Source organism: Rhinolophus sinicus, linkage group LG04 (genome assembly GCF_036562045.2).
Source record: "Rhinolophus sinicus isolate RSC01 linkage group LG04, ASM3656204v1, whole genome shotgun sequence".
NCBI lineage: Eukaryota > Metazoa > Chordata > Mammalia > Chiroptera > Rhinolophidae > Rhinolophus > Rhinolophus sinicus.
In genome coordinates, this window is record NC_133754.1 from 180,225,239 (window position 1) to 180,251,317 (window position 26,079).

At 39.1% G+C, this 26,079-nt stretch overlaps 1 protein-coding gene across 4 annotated transcripts in view; it reads right to left on the bottom strand.

Moving 5' to 3' along the window:
* Positions 1-26,079, bottom strand: part of SCAI (suppressor of cancer cell invasion) — a 118,028-nt gene that overhangs the window by 55,035 nt on the left and 36,914 nt on the right. For 3 of the 4 annotated variants that reach the window (XR_002137097.2, XM_074331003.1, XM_019728557.2), the window contains exon 3: positions 8,650-8,781. The exons of the other annotated variant lie outside the window; for it this stretch is intronic. Coding sequence is in view for 2 of the 3 variants with exons in the window: in XM_074331003.1 (XP_074187104.1) it covers positions 8,650-8,781 (132 nt within the window). In the remaining variant the exon portion in view is untranslated. The remainder of the gene's footprint in view (positions 1-8,649; positions 8,782-26,079) is intronic. 4 annotated transcript variants of the gene reach the window in all.

Sequence of the window (26,079 nt, forward strand, 5' to 3'; positions counted from 1 at the left end):
TTTTAACTTACAAATATATCACGTTTCTTTAATACATGTGGGATTGTATCAATACTTACTATGTATTAACATAATATAGTATATAATGAAGCAATTTATTTAACCAATCTCTCCTGATGGACGTTTACATTGTGTCCAATTTGTCCCTGTTATAAATATGCTGCAATAAACATCTTCATCCTAATAAACTTGAATAATTATGTAACATGATTAAAGGGTAAATTTCTATAAGTGGAATTAATGAGTGAAGGAAGATTTGCATTTCTGCACCAGATGTTAAGAAAATGAGTAAAAACGCAAAAGGTTTTTCCTACCCGAAATTTTCAGGCACACACAGAAGAATGAGCTAGTAACTACATTTTTTAATCCATTTCCCTTATCCTTATAAGTAGAAACTCATTTCAGATTACAGAAATAGGCTAACTATAGGTAATAGTTTCCACATTTACTGCAAGTCTTCATCCTTTTTACATTTCCATGGATTCTAGGGAGCGGCTGCATTAGGAAGAGCTAATCAGATATTTAAAAACTGAAGTTACTGCTGGAATCTTTAAGACTTATCAAGTAGCTGCTGCTAGAAGACTGAATTATTATGTAGGAGCATTCAGCAGCAACAGCAGCTTCTTGAGAACTGACAACTCTTGGGTGCTCCTTTAAATAAAGGTACTGTGCAAAGTCTTCAAGCAAATTATCAAGTAAGCATCTGCCTGCAAGTTCCCTTAAGTTTCCCAAACCGACAAATTTAATAAACCTCAGTAATACATCCTATTAAGGGAGAAAACAGAACTCAGTGCTTTATTTCATGAGTGTGTAAGTTCAGGTGGTCAGCAGAAAGGGCTTTAGGAGAAGGGAATTTTGTGTGAGAACTAAAAACACATAAAAGGTGATCTAAAAGGCTAGAACAAGGCTCCTGACAGTAGGTTATAACATACAAGTATTTTCTGATTTAGAGTGATGAACAAGATTGGCTAAATTCTGTACTATTTTCCTCAAAAGAATTTAGAACATCTACCACTTCAAACTGCAGACTCACTATAAAGGTAGCAATTTCTTTTTAGACATAGGGTTTAATATTTTTTTAACTACCTGAAAGGTAAGTCCTATGATCACCCTTTTTCTAATAGACATATATTAAAACCACTATAATATGATTAGAGTCTAAAATTAACTAAGGCACCTTATAAAGAGTTTTAGATAAATTCCCCTAGTATGCAGTGCTTGACTCTGGTTTTAAACTCTGAATATATCACTTGGTCATTATTACTGTCAGTAGAGATGGGAAATTAATGGTGCATAGAATTAAATTAAATAGGGCTCTGTGAATTATCCCGCAAGTTAAATGACCTTATATTTCACCTTCTGCAAGGGGACCTGTGTTATAAATTGGCTGTTCATATTCTTTTTCCAAGGCTTGAGAGGAAATTGAAAGTATGAACCTGATCTCTCTCTCTTATTAAACCCTCAACTCTACCAACAAAAGTTGGGAGGCTACGGTAGGAAGAAGTGCAGCGCAAATGATTAAACCTGATTCTCAGAGATGTTTCAAATATAATGTTGAGAAGTCAAAACTTAGGAAAGTTCTTCCAAGTTTCTACAATTCCACCCTCTTTCGTAAACTGAATCAGCTAAGATGGTTGATGCCCACACATAAAATCCAAGTCCAACAAGGCACTTTTCCGTCCTCTTCATATCAGCCCTCCCTATGGCATGACACTGTTCACCACATCCTTACCACCTTGTAACCTCTCTTCTGTTCTTACTCTCTCACATTGGCTTCTCTTCCCTTAGTCTGGTCCTTAAATGCTGGGCTTCCCCCGGGGTATGTGTGTGTATTTGTAAATGAGGATCAGAGAGCTTAAGTGAGTTGCCTGGGAACTCATGACAAGTAAATGATTGAGCCAATTCAAACCTTCTAACCCCTAATCTAATGTGCTCTCCTGTCCACCATATGAAAAAAACAATCTTGATTTTGATTCTACATTAGCAAAGTTCTTCTCTGGGAGTTCATTCTGCTCCCCAAGTCTTGGGATGCTGGTGGCCTCCAACAAAGCTGTGCTGGAAGGCCAGGAGTAACTCACCCTCTCTGCTCATTTGCACACCAGACACAACTGTGCTTGGGACTTGTAAGCCCCATTGAGCATTTCCTTGTTTTAACACAAGCATTAAAAAGAAATCCACTGGCACACTTGGTTTACAAATTGAGGTTTAGGAGTGGATCTGTGAGTTTGAAAGTGCTAGGGCTAGGCCCAGACTGGTAGAAGCCTGAGCGTTTCCTCTAGGGGAGGACACGTTCAAGATACAAGACACCACTCCATCAAACCTTCTGTTTACAGAAGCTTTTTTTGAATGAGGGATGGAGAGAGAGAAAATGCACCGAGTGTCTGATTAGCTGGAAGGCAGACATCCTATTTGTCTCTGTATCCTGTCCCTAGGCCCTAGCCCAGCGACCACAATGGCGCTGGCCCACAGAAAGCACTTAGTGCATTGCTCCATTCCTAAGGATGGTTTATGACTTTGAAGAGCTTTGAATAATCGCCTCCCAGTTTTAAACATGCCAAGACAAACTAAAGCTATGGAATGGCATCTCCTCTTCCTGTGAACCAGCTCCAGGGGAAGCATAAAAATTCTTACATTTAGAAATGAAGCAAGCTATTGTTATAATAAATTTATTTTCTAATGGCACCTTGCTTGGAGAAAAAGAGGTTGCCAAGTTTTAAAATCCACTCCCCCTCTAAGATGTTCACACCTCATAACCTCATTTGTCCCATCAAATGTCCACGGCTGCCTTGTAGCGGATGATACCAAAGGATCTCTACACGAGCGGATTCCTCTGAGAAGCCAGGAGAGGAGGGCAAGACGTCAGGAAAACAACTGTCGCCATTCCTAGAGTCAAGCATCGCCTGTGGCGCCTCCAGAGAAGAGGCTGTCAGAGCTCCCTGAGATCTGGGGGATCCTTACTCCTATACTGAGAAAAAACTTCCCTGAAGCAGCATGTCCCAAATTATAATCCATCATATTAACATAGGCTATTTAACTGACAAAGCTTTGGTTGTTTTGATCTGAGAGCTGAGAAAACAGACACTAATGAGGTTGTTTTGAGCCTTTAATGAAATCCAGGGTACTTAAAATATCTTTCTTTTTCCTGTTTACACTGCTTCTGGAGGACCTTAAAAATGAACCACAAATACCCTAACCAATTGCTGATCTAGCTTCCACTAGCAACTTACAAGGTAGAGATGCCACTCTTTCTTTCTAGCAGGCCTGACAATTAAGATGGTAGAGAGCTAACCTACAAGACCAGGTTCTACTGAGCATCGATAGTTAAAAATAACTAATGAGAAATGTGCTAATCTATTTTGTTGTTTTAATAGCTTGGTATGGCATTAAAATCACTGATTTTCCTGGATTCTGGGGAAATGGTGGCAGCACAATTTTGAATCTACTCCAGATACATTCCAAAAACAGACAGAACTACTTAGATAACAAACCCCAAAGCCCACAGACATTTTCAGCAAAAGTAAGCATTACGGGCTGAATTGTGCCACCCTCAAATTAATATGTTGAAGTCTTAACCCCCAGTACCTCAGAATGTGACTGCATTTGGAGATAAGGCCCGTAAAGAGGTAATTAATTAAAACGAGGCCTTTACGATGGACCCTAATCTGACTCGTGTCCCTATAAGGAGGCGGTTAGGACACACAGAGGGACACAAAGAAGGAGAAGACAGCAAGAAAATGGCCTTCTGCAAGCCACGGAGAGAGGCCTCTGAAGGACAAGCATGCTGACACCTTGATCTTGCACTTCCAGCCTCCGAAATGTGAGACAATAAATTTCTGTTGTTTAGGCCGCCCAGTTTGTCATACTTTGTTATGACAGCGAGAGCAAACTAGTATTGTAAGTGATAAGATACCCTTCAAATCCCAAAGTACAGCTGGGCGAAGAGAAATCACCAACAGCCAAGACGCTCAGGCCACTGGCATCTGTACAGAGACAGAGGAAATAAATGGGGACATCTGATGGACCTGTAGAGAAGAGAACCCCAAAATAGCCAATATGCAATCACCAGACAGCACAATGAACCATTCTGAGAACAGAAGCTAAAAGTAGGAGGAACTCTGCCTGGGCCAATAGCCACTGTGACTTCCGAGTACTTGAAATGTGGAGAATCTGAACCGAAATGTGTGTAAGTGTAAAATAGTGTACTTCATGACCTAGTATGAAAAACAAGACTATAAAAGATCTCAATAATTTTTCTATATTGATTACACGTTGAAATAAAATATTCTGGATATAATGGATCAAATAATTTCACTTTCTTCTTTTTACATTCTTTAAGTCTGGCTGCTAGAAAATTTTAAATCACATGTGTGGCTCCCGTTAAATTTTGATTAGTCAATGCTTCTCTAGATAGTGCCATCAAGATACCTACTGCACTCTGGTGGCCGTCTACCTCAAAGGCAAGTGCAATTGTTTTGAGTGGGAAGACATAGAAAATGAAAGTATACAGCACAAGCTTTCACAGACGGTTTAGGGTATCATCTCTGAATAACATATACCTTACTATTACCAGTTTACAGAACTTGCCTCTAGGAAAGTATTAATTGTTTGAAGGAGGAGGAGAAGGAAGATGGAGGGGAAGAAAAAGCGAGGGGAGGGAGAGGAAGGAGAGGGCAAGATGGGGAGGAAGTGTGTGTAAGTGGAGCAAACTGTGAATTTCTCAGTTATCTTTTTCTATTTAGGAACCTGGGCTTCCTAAAAAGAGGCGTTTAAAGAAAGCACTGTGGACGATTTCTTCTTTAATTTGAAACATTTGGAGAATACTTAACAAAAATAATTTCTGCAATGATTTTTATGTAAGACCATTACACTTCACTTTAGCGCACATCTCGGTAAATGCACACATTCATGGGCTCCCACGCTTATTTGGCTTTGTGTATTTGCTCCGCTGGAGTCAAATAATTAGTGACTTGGGGGCCTCTGCTGTTTCAAAGCACCCAAAGTCATGGCTATCACTGGGAGACACAGCTGTGTATCTCCAATCCATGTCTCAAGATGCTGCCTTATATAATCCCAGCAAGTATTCCATGCTGCTTCATCACCATGGTAACCAGAACCCTGAAAGCACTTGGGCTTTGATCATTTTCTGACAGTATTCAAAGCTTTTTCTAACACTTCATTACTACTGTAACTACATGCAAGAGCTACTATAAGCCCAACACCACTCATTTTATACATTCTCACTCTCTGGACTATGTTTTCCTACACAGAGAGAAGAGCTTATTTATCATGCACATATTATCCAAAGGTATTTTCAGTCAAGAAAAATACTCTATTAAGATATTCACAGCTGGGAAATTGAAAAGTCTTTGACAACTTGAATGAATGGCTTAATATAAGGTAGAAAAACACATCTTCAAGAATAAAAAGGGAATTTATTATATCCAAATAAGGCATTATATAGAAAGTCTGAAGCTTTTCATCCACTGAAACGCACTTTTTCACTCTGTTCAAAGAGAGTGAAAAAGTCCAGGTGAGAGGGAACACAAGGGGTAGCTGAGGTATTTCTTTATCCAAGTACAAGCCACATGGTTATGTTTAATCTGGAAGAAACAAATACACTTGTGTGTACTTTTCTGCAAGTACATTACACTGCAATAATAAGTGTAAGAGCCACTTTGTGAACTCAGGAAAGACAGAGAAAACACAAAGGAAAGCTAGCTAAAAGATAAGCACGAACAGTGAAAGGAATGCCGGGGAAAGAAGAACCAATGTTCAAAGCTGATGCTATTCCAGCTGAATTCTCACTTTATCCCATTTCCCCAAGTTTCAAGGCTGGTCTAGAACCACTACTAATGTATTTCTTGTTCTCTGTGAGCACTGTGATCCTGTTCTTCTATTCGGACCTACCCAAATACAAGGGATGGAGCAGTAAAAAAAATAAATAAATAAAAATAAAACACAAAAAACCCTTCTTTTAATTATTCCTAAAGAAATCTCTATTTCAAAAGAAAGCCATAAAAACTAACACTTGAAAATAGAAAGATATTTAAATTTACATAACTCAGAGTGGTCATGGAGGATTCATTGGAGACATTTTCTGAAAATGCCAAGAAAAAGAAGAGAGATGAAAATCAAAAGACAGTAGATGGTTACAGAGGATTTAGACTGGACAGTCATCTAAGCATTACAAGTATAAATAAGGAAGGAGGCACAAGGAAGAAAAAAATTAAAGAAATACAGTAATAAACTGAAAAAATATTTTCTGATTTAAAAATGCCTAACTAAGGTCTCAGACCACACACAAAAATTAACTCACAATGGTTTACAGACCTAAATGTAAGGGCTAAAACCAAAAAACTCTTAGAAGAAAACACAGGAGAGAATATTGGTGACCTCAGGTTAGGCAATAATTTCTTAGATATGACACCTAAAGTACAAATGATGAAACAAAATGACGACAAGTTGGACTTTATTAAAATTAAGAGCTTCTGTGCTTCAAAGGACACCATCAAGAAATGAATAGACAGGGCCGGCCCAGTGGCACAGGCAGTTGGAGCTCCATGCTCCTAACTCCGAAGGCTGCCGGTTCGATTCCCACATGGGCCAGTGGACTCTGAACCACAAGGCTGCCAGTCTGACTCCCGCAAGGGATGGTGGGCTGTGCCCCCTGCAACTAACAACTGGCAACTGGACCTGGAGCTGAGCTGCGCCCTCCACAACTAAGATTGAAAGGACAACAACTTGACTTGGGGAAAAAAAAAAAGTCCTGGAAGTACACACTGTTCCCCAATAAAGTCCTGTTCCCCTTCCCCAATAAAATCTTAAAAAAAAAAGAAAAAGAAATGAATAGACAATCCAAACAATGAAATATGTATTTGCAAATCATTACATTTTACTTACAAGGGACTTGTATCCAGAATACACAGAGAACAACTACAACTTAAAAAAAAGAAAAAAAAGATAACCCAATTTGAAAAACGGTCAAAGGATTAGAATAGACATTTCTCCAAAGAAAACATAAAAATCACCAATAGGCACATGAAAAGATACTGAACATCATTAGTAATTCGAGAAACGCATAGCAAAACCACAACGAGATACAACTTTACACCCACTAGGATAGTTATCACCAAAAAGACACACAACAACAAGTGTTGGTAAGGATGTGGAGAAAATGAAACCCTCATACATGCAGCCTCTTTGAAAAACAAAAACAGTCTCGACCTTCCTCAAAAGGTTCCATACACAGTACATGACCCAGCAATTTCATTCCTAGGGATATCTACTCAAGAGAACTGAAAACATGTCCATATAAAACCTCATACACCAATGTTCATAGCAGTATTACTAAAAACAACCAAAAAGTACCAAATAACTCAAAAGTCGATGATTGGATAAACAAAATGTGGTAAATCTGTACAATGGAATATTAATCTGTAATAAAAGGAATGAAGTATTGATACATGTTGCTACATAGGTGAACCTCAAAAATCTTGTATTTAGTGAAAGAAGCCAGTCACAAAAGATCACATATTGTATGATTCCACTTATATGAAATATCGTGATAGGTAAACCCAGAGAGTCAGAAAGTAGATGGCGTTAGGGGGTGGGGGGCATAGGGAGTCACTGCTAACACGAATAAGGACTCTTTTGTGGGTCATTAGATATTCTAAAATTAGATTGTGGCAATAGTTGCACAACTCTATAAATGTACTAAACCACATAATTGCAAACTTTGAATGGGTGAATTTTTCTTGTATTTGAAATGCAGCTCCATAAACCAGAGTGGGAGAAGCAGAAGAAGAAGGGGTGAGAGTTATTATAACTATGATAACGTTTTAAGAGTTGAGAATAAAGGAGTCTGGGAACCACGTGCCGGAAGTTACAGTAGAATTTTTCACACAAATGTTTAAATAGTTTCTTACTCTTTAAATCTACCATCCCTTAACTTTTTTGTTTGCCTTAATTTCAACAGGCACATGGAGATTTATGGGAAATCTGCTTAACAGATATGCTAAATCTTAGGCTTGGGTTTGTAGTTTCATAATTTCCTCACAGAGTATTTGAGGGCTGGCGCCGTTAATTTTATCTTTGGGTTATCTGTACCCAATACAGAATGTGGCACATACTGGGGAGCCAAGTAAATGCTGAATAAATAAAACATATCTGGATAATAATGGGGAAACAAGAAAAAAAAAGTCTTAAGTATGCAACTTAGAAAGTTTACAACATTCTAGGGAAAAAAAGACTTAAAACCTGGGAATACGTATTAGGGTAATTTCTGGAATGAGAATAGTTGAAAGAAAATAACTCTTTAAAAAAATGTAATTAAGCGATAAAGCAAAAAAAAAGCTCATCTCAAAGATCTCTTCTGTTGAACAAAACAGGAAACAGCAGAGTGAGGAGTTAAGGACACTGTCTTTGGATTCTTCATTTAACCCATGTTCCTGAAGCACCTGCCAGGGGCGAGACACTGGCTTAGGTCCCAGCAAGACCATGACAAACAGGGTTCTGCTCTGAGACGTTTCATTTTAATGAAGGAAGACATCCTAAGCCAATAAATAACTTTCAGAAACTTACCACACATCAGCCATGGGGGAAAAAATACAGAACTATTGACAAGTTTAAAGGTATCAAGACTCCACTAACCTTAACCCATTGAACAGCTGCTTAGATTTATCCAGAAGATAACAAAAATCTGTAACTGTTTTCCTCTCTCCCTGTGGGATGTCATCTTCAGCACCTCCAGAGGACATGATTTCTTTAAGAGCAAATTCAGTCCTGTAAGAAAACATGTGTCCATTTACCAGGTAGATGAAAATAAAAGGAGAAACAGACCTTATTTATATCATCTGAGAGCATGTTTTTCCAAGATAGGGAATTCTTCTGATTACAGTCAAAATAAGTGCAAGATGGTGTGAGAGAACAGACAATCTAATATTGTCAGTGGGACTGAAAATTGGAACATCCATCTTGGAAAATAATTTTTAGAATATTCTTTCATCCCATAAATATCATTTGAATGCCTATTATGTTCCAGGCACTCCTTTACATGGGTAAGAATCAAAAATGTTGAATTGTTTCACCTTCCATGTTTCCCCGAAAATAAGTCCTACCCAGACAATCAGCTCTAATGTGTCCTTTGGAGCAAAAATTAATATAAGATCCGGTCTTATTTTACTAGAAGACCTGATATAATAGAATATAATAGAATATAATACAATACAATACCGGGTCTTATATTAATTTTTGCTCCAAAAGATGCATTAGAACTGATTGTCTGGCTAGGTCTTATTTTCGGGGAAACAGGGTATTTATCTATTTAATCCATTCTATAAATCCATCTTGGGAAATGATGCGACAAGTGGAAGATATCCATAAAGATATTTATTTCAGTATCGTAATATTTAAAAACTGATAACCTAAAGTACCAGAGGGAAATGGTTAAGTACTTCATAGGACACTAACGACTGCACTCTATCCTATCACTAACTTAGTTATATTTAAGATGATAAGGCAATATGGGGACATCTCAGTACAAAGAGATATAAAAATCACAGCCACCCACACACACACCACAGAGGTATGCTTTAAAGCTGTATTTTATTGAATCCAAACTCTTTTCATATGTAATCAATCATTTTAAAAAGAGCAAGTTGCCAGGCAGTATATATAGTATGAACCTATAATAAGCACACACAAAAAAATCATTTGTGTTAACACACGGACAGAAATCCCTGGAACAACATAAGGAAATCTGGTCCCAGTACAGGGAGAACAAATAGGTCAAGCAGACAAGAGCCACACACCAGAGATGGGAGTCAGGATGTGGTGCAGTTGTTTTGTTGCATACTTTCCTTTCCAACATTGTCTTGAAGGAAATTGTGGTTGCAGGGCAGGGAAACTGTTAGCAAGCCTAGAACTCTGAAGGGGCTGCAGGGTGACATATGGGTGGCAATGGTGCCAGCTGGTGGGGAAGTAGTTTACAACATGAACGGATGTACTGGATGGTCCCCTTGCACGTCCACATGTGTGCTCTTCCCACCACCTCTTTCCACAATCCATGGACTAGGGTTTTGAAGAGAGGGAAACAGTCTTGAAAAGCGCTGAGCCTGGGAAGGGGTTTCACACTGTAATGATCCTGGGTACAGCTCTTCCCCCACCCAACCCCAACCTTCATTCTCTAAACCCAGGAGGAGAGAAACAAAGTAGGTACAAACCAGACTATAGCTTTCTCCACCCCACTTAATGTACCTCATGAGCCAAGGTGGCTAATATCCCCAGGACAGGGAAGCTCACAGGAGAAGAACAGAAAATAAAAAGTTAAAAAAAAATTCAATAAGGAAGGATATTAGAAATAAAGCAGGAAGAAAATGTCACAAGGAAGGAAACAAAAATACTGCATATGAAAATATAATCACTGAAATAGACTTAATAGATGGACTGAAGAAGAAAAAGGATATAGTTGAATAAATTTATAAGCTAAAATATCAGGTTTAAGGTAATCTGCCAAAGAACATCAAGAAGAAACAAAATACATAAAAGAAAAATCAAGAGATATGGAACAGAGAAATGAAGGAAATCAGCATCCACACAATATATATACATATATATGTATATATACATATATATATGTATATATGTATATATACATATATACGTGTGTGTGTGTATATATATATATATATATATATATATATGGAGAGAGAGAGAGAAACAAACACATGGGGGTAATGAAATATTTGCAGACATAAACTTCTGTAAATTTCTCAGCATTAGAAAAAATACAAGACCTCCACGAAAAGGGCTCAAAGAATAAATAAAAAGAAAAGAAACAGAAAGATAAAGAAATAATCCTATAGCTAGAAACATTAAAGTGAAATTTAAGAATTCCTGAGAAGCCCTCTCCCTTTCCTGAACAATCCAGTCCTATGGCCATTAGGTGGGGCAGAGCACAGCTGGTGTCCACACAGCGGGCAGCCAGCATGGGTATCAGAGCCCAATTGTGAGGAGACCACACCCACACAAAGGGCCAGCTTGCACAGGATGCTAAAGCTGGAGTGAGCTGAGGAGGGCACCCATGAGGGGGAGAACAGGGAGGGAGTGAGAGCCCAAGCAGGGTGAGGAGGGCATCTCCACCTGGCAGGGTTCTAAGGCAGCAACAGGAGATCTGTCACATATAGGAGGATTCGTCACATAAGAAAATCGATTACGGACAGTCAGAACCAGAGTTCTCTCTATAAAAGAAGGTAGACACAACTATGGAAAGGGAAAAGGTTAGAATGAACTCTATAGACTGAAATCAGAGGTATGAATGAACTAATGGATTTTTTGAAAGGTACATTAGATGTGTGGGGTGTGTATGCATGTGTGCATGTGTAAGCACACACACAGACTCCCTAGCTCTGAATCTGTCTGCTGAAAGGGCCTTGGAGAAGTGACCACGTCCTCTCCCCAAAGGCATGAACATATCTAGCACCCAAACCTTGGATTTTGTAATACCATCCTCCAATAAAGGGAGCCAGAGCTTCCTGGAGAATTGTAACTGGATAATTAGAGCACTGGGGCAGAAAAAGTACAAGCTGAATCTAGAATATCCTGTGCCAGAGAGCAAGTGCTCAAAGATGATACAGACATGGCAAAAGGACATCAGATCTAAGTGTACATCAATGATGGATGAATTATAAAGAAAATGTGATATATATACACAGTGGAATATTATTTAGCCATAAAAAGGGGAAATCCTGTCATCTGCAACAACATGGATGGACCTAGAGGGCATTATGATGAGTGAAATAACTCAGAGAAAGACCAATACCATGACCTCACTTGTATGTGGAATCTAAAAAACCAGAACTCAGAAGAGAGAACAGATTGTTGGTTGCTGGAGGTGGAGGACAGGGCATGGTGGAAAAGGGTGAAGGTGGCCAAAGGGTACAAACTTCCAGTTATAAGGTAAATGAGTTTTACAGCACGGTGACTATAACTAACAATACTGTATTGTATATTTGATAGTTGCTAAGGAAGTAGATCTTAAAAGTTCTCATCCCAAGAAAAAAAAAACCTGTAGCTATATTAGGTGATAAATGTTAACTAAATTATTGTGGTAATCATTTCACACTATATACATACATCAAATCATTGTACACCTTAAACTAATACAATGTTATACGGCAATGATATCACAATAAAACTGGAATAAAATAGGGGCTTCCTGATGGCTCAGTTGATTAGAGCGCGAGCTCTGAACAACAGGGCTGCCGGTTCAATTCCCACATGGGCCAGTGAGCTGAGCCCTCCACAACTAGATTGAAGACAACGAACTGCCACTGGGGATAATTTCAGGAGAAACAAATAATGATAGTAACCAATTATGACCTACTGCATAAAATAAGAAACCATGAAGCAATACTGATATAAATAAATAAGTGAATGAACGGAAAGTTTGATAATGAATGTGACAGTTTCAGAGTACTTTTCCACAAAATACACAGTAATTCCAAAAGGAAAAAGTAACTTCACAGCCGTAACACCTGGCAGACACCACCTTGATCAATGATCAAAGTGAACATCATTAGTCGTCAGGCAAATCAAAGTCCCGCCCCACCTGACAGACTGCAATGAGAAGTGAGGTTCCTGTTGAAGACCTTAACTTGAATCTCATCAGGAGGAAACAGACAAATCCAAATTGGGAGGTCAAATTCAAGGCTGACTTGATTATACTTCCACTGAACAAATATAAAGGTATCAGATGATATGAACCCTTGCATGGAACTTTCAAAAGAACCGAGAGAAAAATTATTAGAATTAACCAGTGAGTTTAGCAAAGTTGTTACATATAAGGTGAATATAAAAAAGGCCAACTGTATTTCTATATCCCCAAGAACAAATAATTAGAAAGTGAAACTTTAAAAAATTATATGATATACAATAGCACCAAATAATATCAAGTAGGTAAGAATAAATACAATGCATATGTATAAGACCTCATCACAAAAAATTGTAAAACCCTGAGAGATATATTAAAGACGACTTACAGAAAATTAAGAATATGTCATGGTTTTTTACTGGAAGCCTCAAAATTATAAAGACATCAGTTTCCCCAAAATCGGTCTATAGATGCAATGGATTCAGTGCAATACGAATCAAAATCTCAACAGAGTTGTGGAGATGGACAAGTCGATTCTATAATTTCTATGGAAATGCAAAGAACCGACAGCAGCTAAAATAATCTCAGAGGACAAGATGGGAGGACTCATTCTGCTGGAAGGAAAGCTCAGGGTGGAAGACCGTGGTATTGGTGCCAGAAGAGAAAAAGACCAATAGAACAGAATCGCAAGTTGGGAAACAACCCACATATACATAAATATTTGATTTGTGACAAAAGTGGCACTATATATACAGCAATGAGGAAAACTGGTTTTATCTGGGGCAGCTGGTTAGCTCAGTTGGTTAGAGAGTGGTGCTCTTAATAACAAGGTTGCTGGTTCGATCCCCACATGGGCCACTGTGAGTGGCACCCGCCACAACTAGATTGAAACAACTCCTTCAATTGGAGCTGATGGGTCCTGGAAAATACTTTAAAAAAAAATAAAAAATGCTTTTATCAAAAATAAAGAAAGAAAAAGAAGAGCCAGTGCTGGGTCTGCCGGTTCTGGACATTTAAATTACAAGAAAAAACAGGAACCCTCATTCCTGCCTACACTATACACAAATTCTAGGTAGACTGTGGATGTAAAGGCAAAAGACAAAATAAAATAGTTCTTAGATGATAATACAGGAAACCATCTTCCTGACCCTGGGGTAAAACAAGATTTCTTAAGGTCACCATTTCTTAAGGTCAACAAAAGCACTCATCATGAAGGAAAAATTGGACCATTTTAAAAACCAAGTACTGGGCGGCCAGTAAGCTCGTTTGGTTAGAGTGTGGTGCTAATAACACCAACGTTGCCAGTTCCATCCCCGCATGGGCCACTGTGAGCTGCGAAATCCTTAAAAATAAAAATAAAAAAAATCCAAGTACTGTGTTCATTAAGACACCATTAGCAAAGTGAAAAGACAAGCCACAGAGTAAAAGAAGGTATTTGCAATATATATATTTGACAAAGGACTTGTAATAAAAAAAAAAATGAAGCACCCCTATCAGGCAGTAAGAAACTAACCAATCAAAAGGTCCAATAAACGGTGAGAGGGGGGTAAGGCCAAAGGCAACAGCCAAACAAAAGCCTACTGACATTAGTCATCACGGAAATGCAAATAAAAGCCAAAATGAGATACTACTACCTAGTGTCTCAAATATCTTTTAAAAAACCTGACAATCCCCAGTGTGGGGAGAATGTACAGCAACAGGAACCACTAGAAAACTATTTAGGAGTATCTGCTAAAACGGAACCTTTGACTCTTTGGAGGGAGGGATGGACAGAGGAAAAACACCAGACCCAGATCGTTTCACCAGTAAGTTTTAAATCAAACGTTTAAAAAACACATTAACATTGAATATACTTTCCTCCCGACATTCATTTTAATAAAGCTAACATAGCCTTGACACCCAAACCATGTAAGGGCAACAGAAAAAAGCAAAATTACAAGCCAAAGTCCATATTACATAAATAGCTGTTATGACCTCAAATGTTTGTAATATTAATAGATCATAGATAATTGAAATTTTCATATAACAGCAAACACAATGTCACCAGTTTACCAAAAAATAAATGGTAAATTAAGACTTATGAGTGAAATACACATATGTATGTATCAACATCAATTATGTGGGGATAATACACATGGAAATCTATAAACAAGGTCAGTTCTAGGGACATTTATGGGAGGCATGTATGTAAACACACCACATCAGTAAGAATAAAACAGACACAGAAAAGGACATATATTGTTGTGGGTTGAATTGTGTCCCCCCAAAAGATGTTGAGGTCCTAACCCCTTGTACCTGTGAACGTGGCCTTATTGGGAAATGGGGTGTTTGCCAATGTAACTAAGATGTAAGTTAACATGAGGTCATACCGGAATACAGTGAGTCCTTAATCCAATATGACCACTGTCTTTGTAAGCGGAGGAGGAGAGATGGAGAGACAGACACCCACAGAGAGGAGAATGCCACGTGAAGACAGACAGAGAGGGAAGATGGCCATGTACAGAAGACACAGACTAGAGTTATGTGGCTGCAAGTCACGGAACGCCAAGGACAGCTGGCAACCACCACAAGCTGGGGAAGGGACATGGAACAGATTTTCCCTGTGACTTTCTAAAAAGGAACCAATTGTACCAATAGCATGACTTTGGACTTCCGGCCTCCTGACGGGTGAGAGCAGACTTCTTTGTTTTAAGCCACCCAGTTTGTGATAATGTGTGACGGCAGCCCTAGGAAAGCAATCCATATACGATAAAGTCCAGCCACAGATTCCAAAATAGGCACATAAGCAAAAGAGCAATGAATGGGGACAACTGCTCAAAGACTTCTGCTAAATACAGAGCATCTGAAACTATTGACCTGCTTGTTGACAGTTTCTTTTTATAGGAAGTCTTCTGACAAAGCAACAAGAGAAAGTGCTCCTCTGGATTTCATTCTGAGTTGAGTGGTGGGCAATATGAAAGTAAAAAAGAAACCTGAAGAGAACAGATCCAAGTGTGCATTACATTACACCAGGGGCACAGTGCAGAGTCCTAACAGCGGTGGAAACGGCCCTGGACTGCAGAAGATTGAGTTGTCCTGTTCCTAACACTTCCCAGAGATGTGATTGTAAACAAAGAAAAAACTTGAACTAACACTTTTGAGTTACAGGTTTTTAATCCACAAAAACAAGCAATTTACACTTGTCCTGCCTACCTCAGGTAAGCTAGAAGGACATTATGTAGGTGTGAAAGCAGCCTGAAAGCACTGCATAACGCATGTCACCATCCTTCGTGATGTTTCAAAAACATAAGGAATGGCCCTGGGATTAAACCGAACAGGAAACAGGATGAGGGAGGAAGGGAAGTATACAGGAAATAAAACCAAAATATAATACAAAAATTAATTCTGACAAAGAAGAGAAGGTATTAATAGAAATCACATGGTAGGATTTTCTTATGCACTCAGATGCCTTAAAAGACATGTAAAGAGAGAATGGCTGTATGATTCAGCATCAACATGAGAGAGTTTCACACATTTTCTCAGCTATAAAAATGGAATATTAATAATAGTTACCTCATAAGGCTGATGGAAAATAAAATGAACTAATGGATATGAAAGTGCCCTGTCAATTATATAGTACTCTAAAATGGTCAGTTGTGAAACTGTTAAAAGTGCACTCAAAAACAGAGAACAAGGGCCAGCCCGGTGGCTCAGGTGGTTAGAGCTCCATGCTCCTAACTCCGAAGGCTGCCGGTTCGATTCCTACATGGGCCAGTGGGCTCTCAACCACAAAGTTGCCAGTTCAATTCCTCAAGGCCCGCAGGGATGGTGGGCTGTGCCCCCTGCAACTAGAAAAAACGGCAACTGGGCCTGGAGCTGAGCTGCGCTCCACAACTAAGACTGAAAGGACAACAACTTGAAGCTGAATGGCACCCTCCACAACTAAGATTGAAAGGACAACAACTTGACTTGGAAAAAAAGGCCTGGAAGTACACACTGTTCCCCAATAAAGTCCTGTTCCCCTTCCCCACCCCTTCCCCAATAAAAAAAATCTTAAAAAACAAAAACAAAACAGAGCATAAGTTTTTTTGTACCAAGTATAAAAAATACTGAAGGTGTGTATGTGGGGGTGATGGTGATGATTTTGCCATATTCAGTGTAAAAGGAACAAGAAGCCACTGCTCGGTGCAGACGGCATTTGTATAATAAGAACAGATGGCAGTGCTCAAAAAGCTGGTCCTTACCAGACAGAGTATGAAGCATCTTCATGTATCAAAGATAGCATAAAACTATCTTAAATTATATACAAATTATTTTCCGAAAACAATTGTTCTCAATCTAGCATGTGACTGAAGTTAAATTACATGCTGTAATAACAGTTGTAAGAGAAATGAATAGGTATCAAACTTCTCGTTCAATGTATTAAAAAAAAAAAAAATGGAGAGCAAAGAGAGTTTAAGAAAAGGGAGCCAAAACAGCTAAGGCATGTAGCAGCAGTGATAACACAGCCAGAGGTCAATTGTGAGATATTGTTCAGGAGACTATAAAGATAGCATTTTGCCTACCAAATGCGGAGAAAGAGATGTGTTTACCTAACATACACGAATATGCAAATTATTCAAGGGAGACACAGCACAGCAGTGAAAGAAAGGCAGGCAGTCTCTAATAGAATGACTAGCTGTGGAACGCACAATGTAATATATAGATGATGGAATACAGAACGGTACACCTGAAACCTACGTGTGTAACTTTACTAATAATTGTCACCCCAATAAGTTTTAATCAAAAAAGAAAAAAAAAAGAATGACTATCAACAACAAGACACATGCAAGGACTATTTGTGAAGCTAGTGGGACAGGAAACACAAAAATATACAAAATGAAAGAAATCATCAAAAATGGAATCCCTGGAGAATAACGTGGGGGGAAAAGGGCCTGAGCAGCCTGTGGCTACCAATTCATAAAAACTGTCTCTGGTGGAGAACAGAAGCAGCAGTGGAATACAATGTGTTCGACTCAAGTTAAACAGCCACTTATTCGTGACACAAAAACTTAAGAGGGAACAAGAAGTTCAGGCAAGAGCCTCAACTGACAAGACATCGCTTCTATTCAATATGTCCAACAGTGCAAGCCACATAGACTAGCCTTCTTAATCACATCCAAGGATGACAGCAGCAGCAGGCAGAAACTATGCCAGGCATTTTATACACATATTTCATCTGCACAGCCCTCTAAGGTAGGCATTGTTACCAGAATTTAGAGACGAAAAAACAGGCTCAGGAAAGTTATTTCTCCAAAGTTACACAGTTAGAAAAGGACTCCGTAGTCATGCTCTTCTTAACATAGGATGTCAAGGTCATCACCCTTCTGTTAAGAAAGCAAAGATTACAAAATGGGATTGTCTGGTCCTTTATCCCAATGCCTCACATCCATGGACCCTGCCTGTCCTTTCCCTTAAAACACAGCTCATAGTATTTTTAAGATTTCCCACCTAGTAATTGCAAATCTCTCTTTGAAAAATATCACAAGACCCCAAAGAATCACTAAAACCATTTTTTTTTTAAATGGACTTCGGTTATCAGATCTGTCAAGGAATGATTCCAGTTACTAGATGTTTGACTTTGAGCATGTCCTCTAACCTGTCTAAGCTTTGAGGTTTCTCCAATTCCAATACAGGGATTGTAATAGTTACTCCTCATATAACTCTTAAGAAGATTGAGTTAGACAATATTCATAACATCATCATCCAGAAATTGTACAGACTTAACAAAAGGTAGCAAATATTAAAACTGGTAATTCTAGGTGCTGGAATACAGCAGTGAACAAAATAGGCAAAATCCTGCTTTCAAAGTGTACTTTCTAGTGGAGAGACAAAAATAAAAGAAATATAAATATAATATCCAAGTGGTAAGAAGTGATATGAGGAAAATACAATGGGAAGGAGAGAGTGTGACTGGGGGTAATATTTTAGGGTAGGTAAAGTGACATCTGACGGTGACATTTGGGAAGGTAACATCTGAGTGGACACCAGGACGAAATGAAGGAGTGAGCTGAGTCAAGATTAGGGAAGTTCATTTTCTAGGAGGACGGAACAAGAACCAGGTGCTGAGGTAGGTATATACTTGGTATACTGCGGAAGAGGTTTTCTTTATAAATACAACACTAAAAAAAGCCCTCCAGCTCCTCATAAACAAGTTAGTATAAACAAGACTCATGGCTGCTGCTATGTGAGCACTAGTATATAAAAGAGGCAGAGAAGACTAAAATCGAGACACTCATTTTCCAAGCCCAGCACCCTGGTGTAGGCTGAACCTGCCCCTTCGCAGTGTGCCCTTTCCGGACTGACCCAGCCACACAAAGGAACGGCCTTTTTCTAATTTGCACAAAGGTACATATAGGCCACCTGCAGCCCGTACAGGACTTCCCCTTCAGTACAATTTACTGGCTCTACAATCATCAGTGTTAATAAGTCTGTCCCCTCAGAAATGGAAACGAACTAATTATGTTGAACTGGATTCTATAATGACACTCATTAAAAATGATTTATAAAGTGAGATAATCACAATTTTCATTGCTCTTCTTTATCTTGATACTGATTAAAAGAAGTTTTTTAATCTGGTTAAAATAAGGCCGTGTGATATACACAGGATCTGGATTCTCAAGACCCAGACACGCGTCCCAATTGTGCTGTTTTCCCCAAAGTCACACAGTTTATGGTTTAACTTTAGTTTCCTGGTTTGTAAAACAAGGATAATGAATACAGTCCTCTCTCACCAGGGTATTGTGATAAAATCTATTCCAATGTAACCATTTTTTCTTATTAAGATCTCAAGTAAAAAGGCAAATGCAATTATATTATAATAAAAGTAGACAATGTTTTTATTAAGGAAAAAGACCTTGAGTACATCAATAGACTTTAAGCTAAAAAGGTTAAAAAATAAATAACACCAAGCTTCCACATTTAGAAAAAAGATGTGTTTGCTGCTGAGGAGTTCCATCTGTTCCTGGCGCTTATAACCCACCTAGAGGTCAGAACACGCCATGATGATGATGATATAAAAACAGAGCAATGCTGCTGACTAAGGATTTCTCACAAGAGGACCAAGCGTGAAATTGTCAGTCCTCTCGTCTGGGTTGATCAATTATTCGCCTGTCAGGCCTCTAATCTTAAGGCCCATCCTTAGCACAAGGGGGTAGTTATTTTTTAGCCAATTTAGAAGTCGAAACTGACTTAAATGTCTCCACCTTCACACTTTTCTGGATCAACCCTGTCAGAAACTATTTGTTTTTCTCTGGACTTTAAATTACTTGTCGCACGCCGCCAGTTGCCTTATATCATAGTTATTCGCACACATTCATCACCCCCTTACAGTAATTTGTAAGCTGCTTGAAAGCAGTGGCTGTCTGAAAAACCTTTCTTCAAAGCACCTTGTGCAAAGGGCTTTAAATACCGTCGCCTGACAACTCCCAAAATATGAACTGATTGAAGGTAGTGAAAAAGTTTGTGGGAGCCGGCCATACGACAGGTGCTGGAGAGATGAACGCACGCACGTGTGTGCTTGCGCGTGTGCAGGAGCACATATGTGAGCGAATTTAAGATACCAAAGATGGCCAGAAGTAAGGAACAGCGACTGTGGCCGGGACTTGAGAATCTACAAAAGCTGGAAATGTTCCTCACTTGATAATCCAGGAGGGAAGGCCAAATAGCTGCCATTTAGGGAGTGAAAAAAGGTAAATTTCAGCCTTCTGAGAAAGAAGCCTATATAATCTGATTGGCGTAGTAGTGCGTTAGCAAGTATTTTGTGAAGAAAAGGAAACCCCTCAAATTCCCAAAGTCTTGGCAGATTGCTGATCTAAAAATATGCTGATTAATTATCCGGAGACTCCTGGCAGATCAGCATGTATTCTACAAAGAGAGATACATCTGGGGCCCGTACAGAGGCGACAGAGCAGTGCTTAGAGGACTGGAACTCACCATTCAAATACAGCTGTGTGGTCTTAGTGAAGTTACTTACCCCCTTTGTGCCCCTCTTCCCCAGATGTAAAATGGGGATAATAACGGGATCTGCTTCTTAGAGTTGTCATGGAAACTAAATGCGAAAATATGTAATGTGTTCAGAAGAGAGCCTGGCACCCATTAAATGTCATATAAGTAGGATTATCATGTAATTTACCATCTAATCTGGGACAATTCTGTGAATGAAAAGGAATACTATTAATAATTACATCAAGACTGTGCAAAAACTGAGACTGTATCAGGCAAACCAGGACACCCTGTAAGTTAGAAGAAACAAGAGAATGTGGCCAGAGAAGTAGAATGCCCTGCCTCACCTCTTCAGATGGAGGCTGCCCATAGATGCAGGTACCAAACGTTAACATCTGAATTATACTCCCCTGTATGCATGTGGTCAGAACAAAATGAGCACACTTGTTATAAAAGGTGTCAGTTAATATACCCATCAATATTGGCAGATCCCCTCAAGATTAATAACAGGCATCCAAAAAATATTAAGGACATAGTAACTGTCGTAGGGAGAAAAATGGACTTGCTCCTTGCGCTCATGAAGCTAACCACCAGTTAGAAGATTACTGCAGGTACTTTCCTGCTAATAGTCCCCAGAAGCCACTGCTGTAGCAAATACACCAAAGCAGGAAGACATCTTGGAGAAACAGTGGAAAAGATGAGAAAGGCAGCTTAAAAATGAACACAGTAAAAAAAAGAAATAAAGTAGTATTTCATTATTTTGCACAGCACTGACAAATAGTTTGAGACAGTCTAGAAAGAAAATCCAAAATTCACAAAAAATATTTGTGGCAGAGAGCTTTTATTTTGGCCTACGCAGCACCCATTTCCCTTTCTTTGTGGAATTATTGCTCAATTTGGAACAAAACATATTAAGGGGGCAGGGGGAAAAAAGAGGGGGAGAAGAAGAAGGGAGGGGGGAAAAAAGAACGAAGGGGGAAAATTGTTAATTGTGTGTGATAATGGCTCAAAAAAAAGGAGTCCTCATGTTTTAAAGACAGGTACTAAAATATTTACAGATGAAATGATGTTGTGATGTCCTGGATTGCTTCAAAATATGCCGAGTCAGGTGAGTAGGTGTGGACATAGACGAAATAAGATTGGCCACGAATGCATGATTGGTGAAGCTAAGTGAGGAGTACATGGGGGTTTACTATTCTATTCTATTAAATTTTTTCTAAGTTTAAATTTTTCATAAGAAAAAGTTTTGTTTTGTTTTTTTTTAGTTCATCTATCTACTTTATGGTTCCAATTTCATAAAAGCATTTCTCTCTTTTCTTCTATCTATACATATATACATGGAAAGATAAATCTGGGATAATGTTCACTCATTGTTAATGATATTTATTTCTGGGTAGTGAGATTTGGGATAGCTTCATTACTGTTTGAATTTAAAATAGTAACTGTGTATTATTTTCCCCAAAATAATGGTGTGTTATTTCCTGAGCCAAAAGCCTAAAATCAGATATGATAAAACGTTATTTAACACTGGTTAAATTTGATTGGTGGGAATATGGATGATTATTTTCTATTTGTATTTTCTGTATTATTTTTAATTAAAAAAGTAATCAAGTACTCATGAAATTCTCTAACATAAGGTTTCCCAACCTTGGCACTACTGACATGTTGAGCTGTTTGTTGTGAGGGTTGTCTAGTGCACCACACAATGTTTAGCAGCATCCCTGGCCTCTACCCAACAGATAACAGTAGCCATCATCCTACCTGTCGTTGACAACTGAAAATGTCTCCAGGTATTACCAACTGTGCCCTGAAAGGTAAAACCACCCCCAGCTAAGAACCACTGCTCTAACATACCATGCATCTTATCCAAAGAATTACCCAAAGAATTGTTTCTCAATTCTGCAAAACACAAATTCCCCAACCTTTGAGTATATCCTGTATATCTAATAATAATTCTCAACATTATATCACTGTCTCTTATTCTTAATTCAGTCACTTGTACTTCAGACATAGATAAACCAATTTTCCTGCTGCTGCAGATTTAATAAAAATTATACTGCTTAAGACACTTCTTGATTTCAGTTCCAAAGCCTGAAACTAAAAACCTCAGGCTACATATAGTACCATAACCTTCACGAATGTGGGGAAAAGCATTAGAAGGTTACACGTATAATCCAATCTTCTCAAAATGTACTAGTTGACCTTTGGTCAAACTAAACAGTCCCAAAGCATCCCCCAAAGCAGAGTAATTCTCACACACATGAATGCTCAATTATCATCCAGCCTCTTACTACTCAAAATGAGATCTGCAGAGCAGCTGTCAGCATCACCCTCAACCTCATCAGAAATGCAGTCTCTCAGGCCCCACCCGACCTAGTAAATCAGAACCTGCATTTTTAACAAGCTCTCCAGATCTGTCTGCACATTAAGTTTGAGAATCAGTTATCTAGCTGTTTTTATACAAACTTGCTTGAGCTAAAGTTTAAAGAGCTATATTATTGTAATACAGAAAACAAGTTTCTTCGGGAGTTTTTTAAAAAAACTGTATCATTACAAAACAGCCACAGGATAAGAGAAAACGTAACATAATCTACCTCGATCACCCCTCAAAAAAAACTATAATCTTATGAAACCAATCTCAAAGATAAGACAAATGCCGTATTTTAAAATCAAGCTGAGAAGTCTAAATAGATCCCTCTCGTTAAAAAACAACTTAATTAACTCTTCCAATAAAGAGTAAAGCTCGTCTGAATAGCAAAAATCTATGGTTCCTGAACCTGGCTGATTACCCTGGATTTTTTATATTTTTTTAAATAAAGATTTGTGGAACTTACTTCTAATATTATGATTCAAAAGGATTGGGATTCTATATTTTTAAAAACGATTTCAGCATTTCTGATTAGTTCCATTTGAAAATCAGTCTTAAGAAGATAAAAAAAAGATAGTTTTCTGTCTCATTACTTTTTAAAATAATGGATATGCATTTGGCCTATTTCAAAGAACTGACATGTAAAGAGACAAAAATAAGGGACTAATCAGTCCTGGGGATGGAAAAGTTTAGATGACAGCAAGATCAAGTAGTCTCAATTATCCACACCTTGAAAAAGGCTGGTTAGCCTTAGGCAGCAATCAGGTGCACCCTGGAATAAAGGAATCATTTCTGTGTGTCTAGACTGGAACTCAATTCTAGAATAACTACAATTACCCTGTTTCCCCAAAAATAAGACCTAACCAGAAAATAAGCCCTTGCATGGTTTTTCAGGATGAGATCCCCTGAACGTAAGCCCTAATGTGTCTTTTGGAGCAAAAATTAGTATCAGACCTGGTCTTATTTTCGGGAGACATGGTGGCAACCCCCTTCAGCACCACAGTGTACACAATAGAAGCTTAAAACTGTATTTTTAATGAATAAATGATGAACACTGTGGGATTTTATGAAATATCCTGCTCTGTGCAAGATAAGACTGCATCAAGCACTCTAGGAAGGTCTGGGTTTTGAGAAAGAAAAGGGAGGAAGAGAAGTAACAGAATAAGAGGGAGAGGAAGAGGAAGAAAAAAAAGAAAAACAATTTTTCCCAAGACAAGAATTTTAGTAGCAATATATTCGGCATGAATCCGCCCATTTCTTCTCATCTCTACTGTCACTACCCTAATCTAAGTCAGTATGAACAGAGCGGAGCCTCATCACTGGTCCTCCCCACTTCCACTATTGAACCCCTTACTTCATTCTTTTTTTTTTTTTTAGATTTTTTTTTTTTTTATTGGGGAAGGGGAACAGGACTTTACTGGGGAACAGTGTGTCCTTCCAGGATTTTTTCCAGGTCAAGTTGTCGTCCTTTCAATCATAGTGGAGGGCGTAGCTCAACTCCAGGTCCAGTTGCCGTTGTTGGTTGCAGGGGGCACAGCCCACCATCCCTTGTGGGAGTCGAACCGGCAACCTTGTGGTTGAGAGGACGCGCTCCAACCAACTGAACCATCCAGGAGCTCAGCGGCAGCTCAGCTCAAGGTGCCGTGTTCAATCTTAGTTGCTGGCGGTGGAGCCCACCATCCCTTGTGGGAGTCGAGGAGTTGAACTGGCAACCTTGTGGTTGAGAGCCCACTGGCCCATGTGGGAATCGAACCGGCAGCCTTCGGAGTTAGGAGCATGGAGTTCCAACCACTGAGCCACCAGGCCGGCCCCCCTTACTTCATTCTTGATGTCGCAGCCAAAGTAATCTTTCTAAAGGTCTTTGAAATAGAGCCAGTAACTAAAGTACAAGTTCAGAAGTCCTTCCTCCAACACATGCGGTACTGGGGGGTCAGAAATGGCCACAACAGCATCTGTCTCAGTCTGTTTTGGCTGCTGTAACAAAATACCACAGACTGGATGGCTTACAAACAACAGAAATTTATTTCTCCCAGTTCTAGGGGCTGGAAGTCTGAGCTCAGGGTGTCAGTGTGATGAGGTGAAGGCTGTCTTCTAGTCATTCTCTTCTCATTATATCCTCACATCGTGGAAAGGGGCTTAAGAATGTTTCCGGAGCTTGTTTTTAAACGCACACATCCCATGAGGTTTCACCCTCATGGCTTAAGTGCCCCCCAAAGGCCCCACGTATTACCTTTGGGGGTTAGGATTTCAACACGTGAATTTGAGGCAAACACAAGTATTCGGACAATAGCAGCTCTCTTAATCTAAACACCCGTAACCAGTCTTCCAGAGGTGTGACCTTGGCAGTCATTCCAGATCTTTCCATTCCCTTGCTTCCTGCCTGTATTCTGAACCAGATTCTCCAGTCTTTCCATCAGCGCTGTGAGGTACTTGACAACCTTCCAATGAATTCCTTTTTTGCTTAAATTGGCTGGAATGAGGGCCTGTAATTCTCAACCAAGAACCTTTCCTGAAACAATGCCATGCCTTTATCATGGTTTTTTTTTTTTTAATGACCTGTCACTAAGTTTAGCATTCCAAAAAGGGGTATAATTAAAAAGTTGAAATTCTAAATGCCATTCACATCACCAACCTCCTGAAAACAGCTTACAAAGTGAACAATGAGTTTTGTTACTTGACTAAATCCAACACTCTACCTACTCTGAGCTTGCATCTCCGCAGCTAAATACGACTGAAGAGTCACAGTCACGCTGGCTGAGCTCGTTTTCAATTCATGACCTCAGAATGGGCACCCCACTACATTTTCCTAATCCATTCACTCTTTACCTTCCTAGAGCACTATTGCACACCTCGTCTTTCTCCTCAAACATCCAACATCTCACCCCCCATCCTCACTTTTCAGCTGATGGCAATTGTTCTATTATATATTTCACTGAAACACACGCAATCAGTAAAAATCTTCCACACACATCCAACCACACATGCACCAACCACTTGCATCTGTAACCAACTCCGTCTTCCCACCCATTTCCGTGATTGAACTGACTGTGTTCCTACCTAAGACCAAAGCCTCTATTTAAGCATTAGCTCTCATACACTC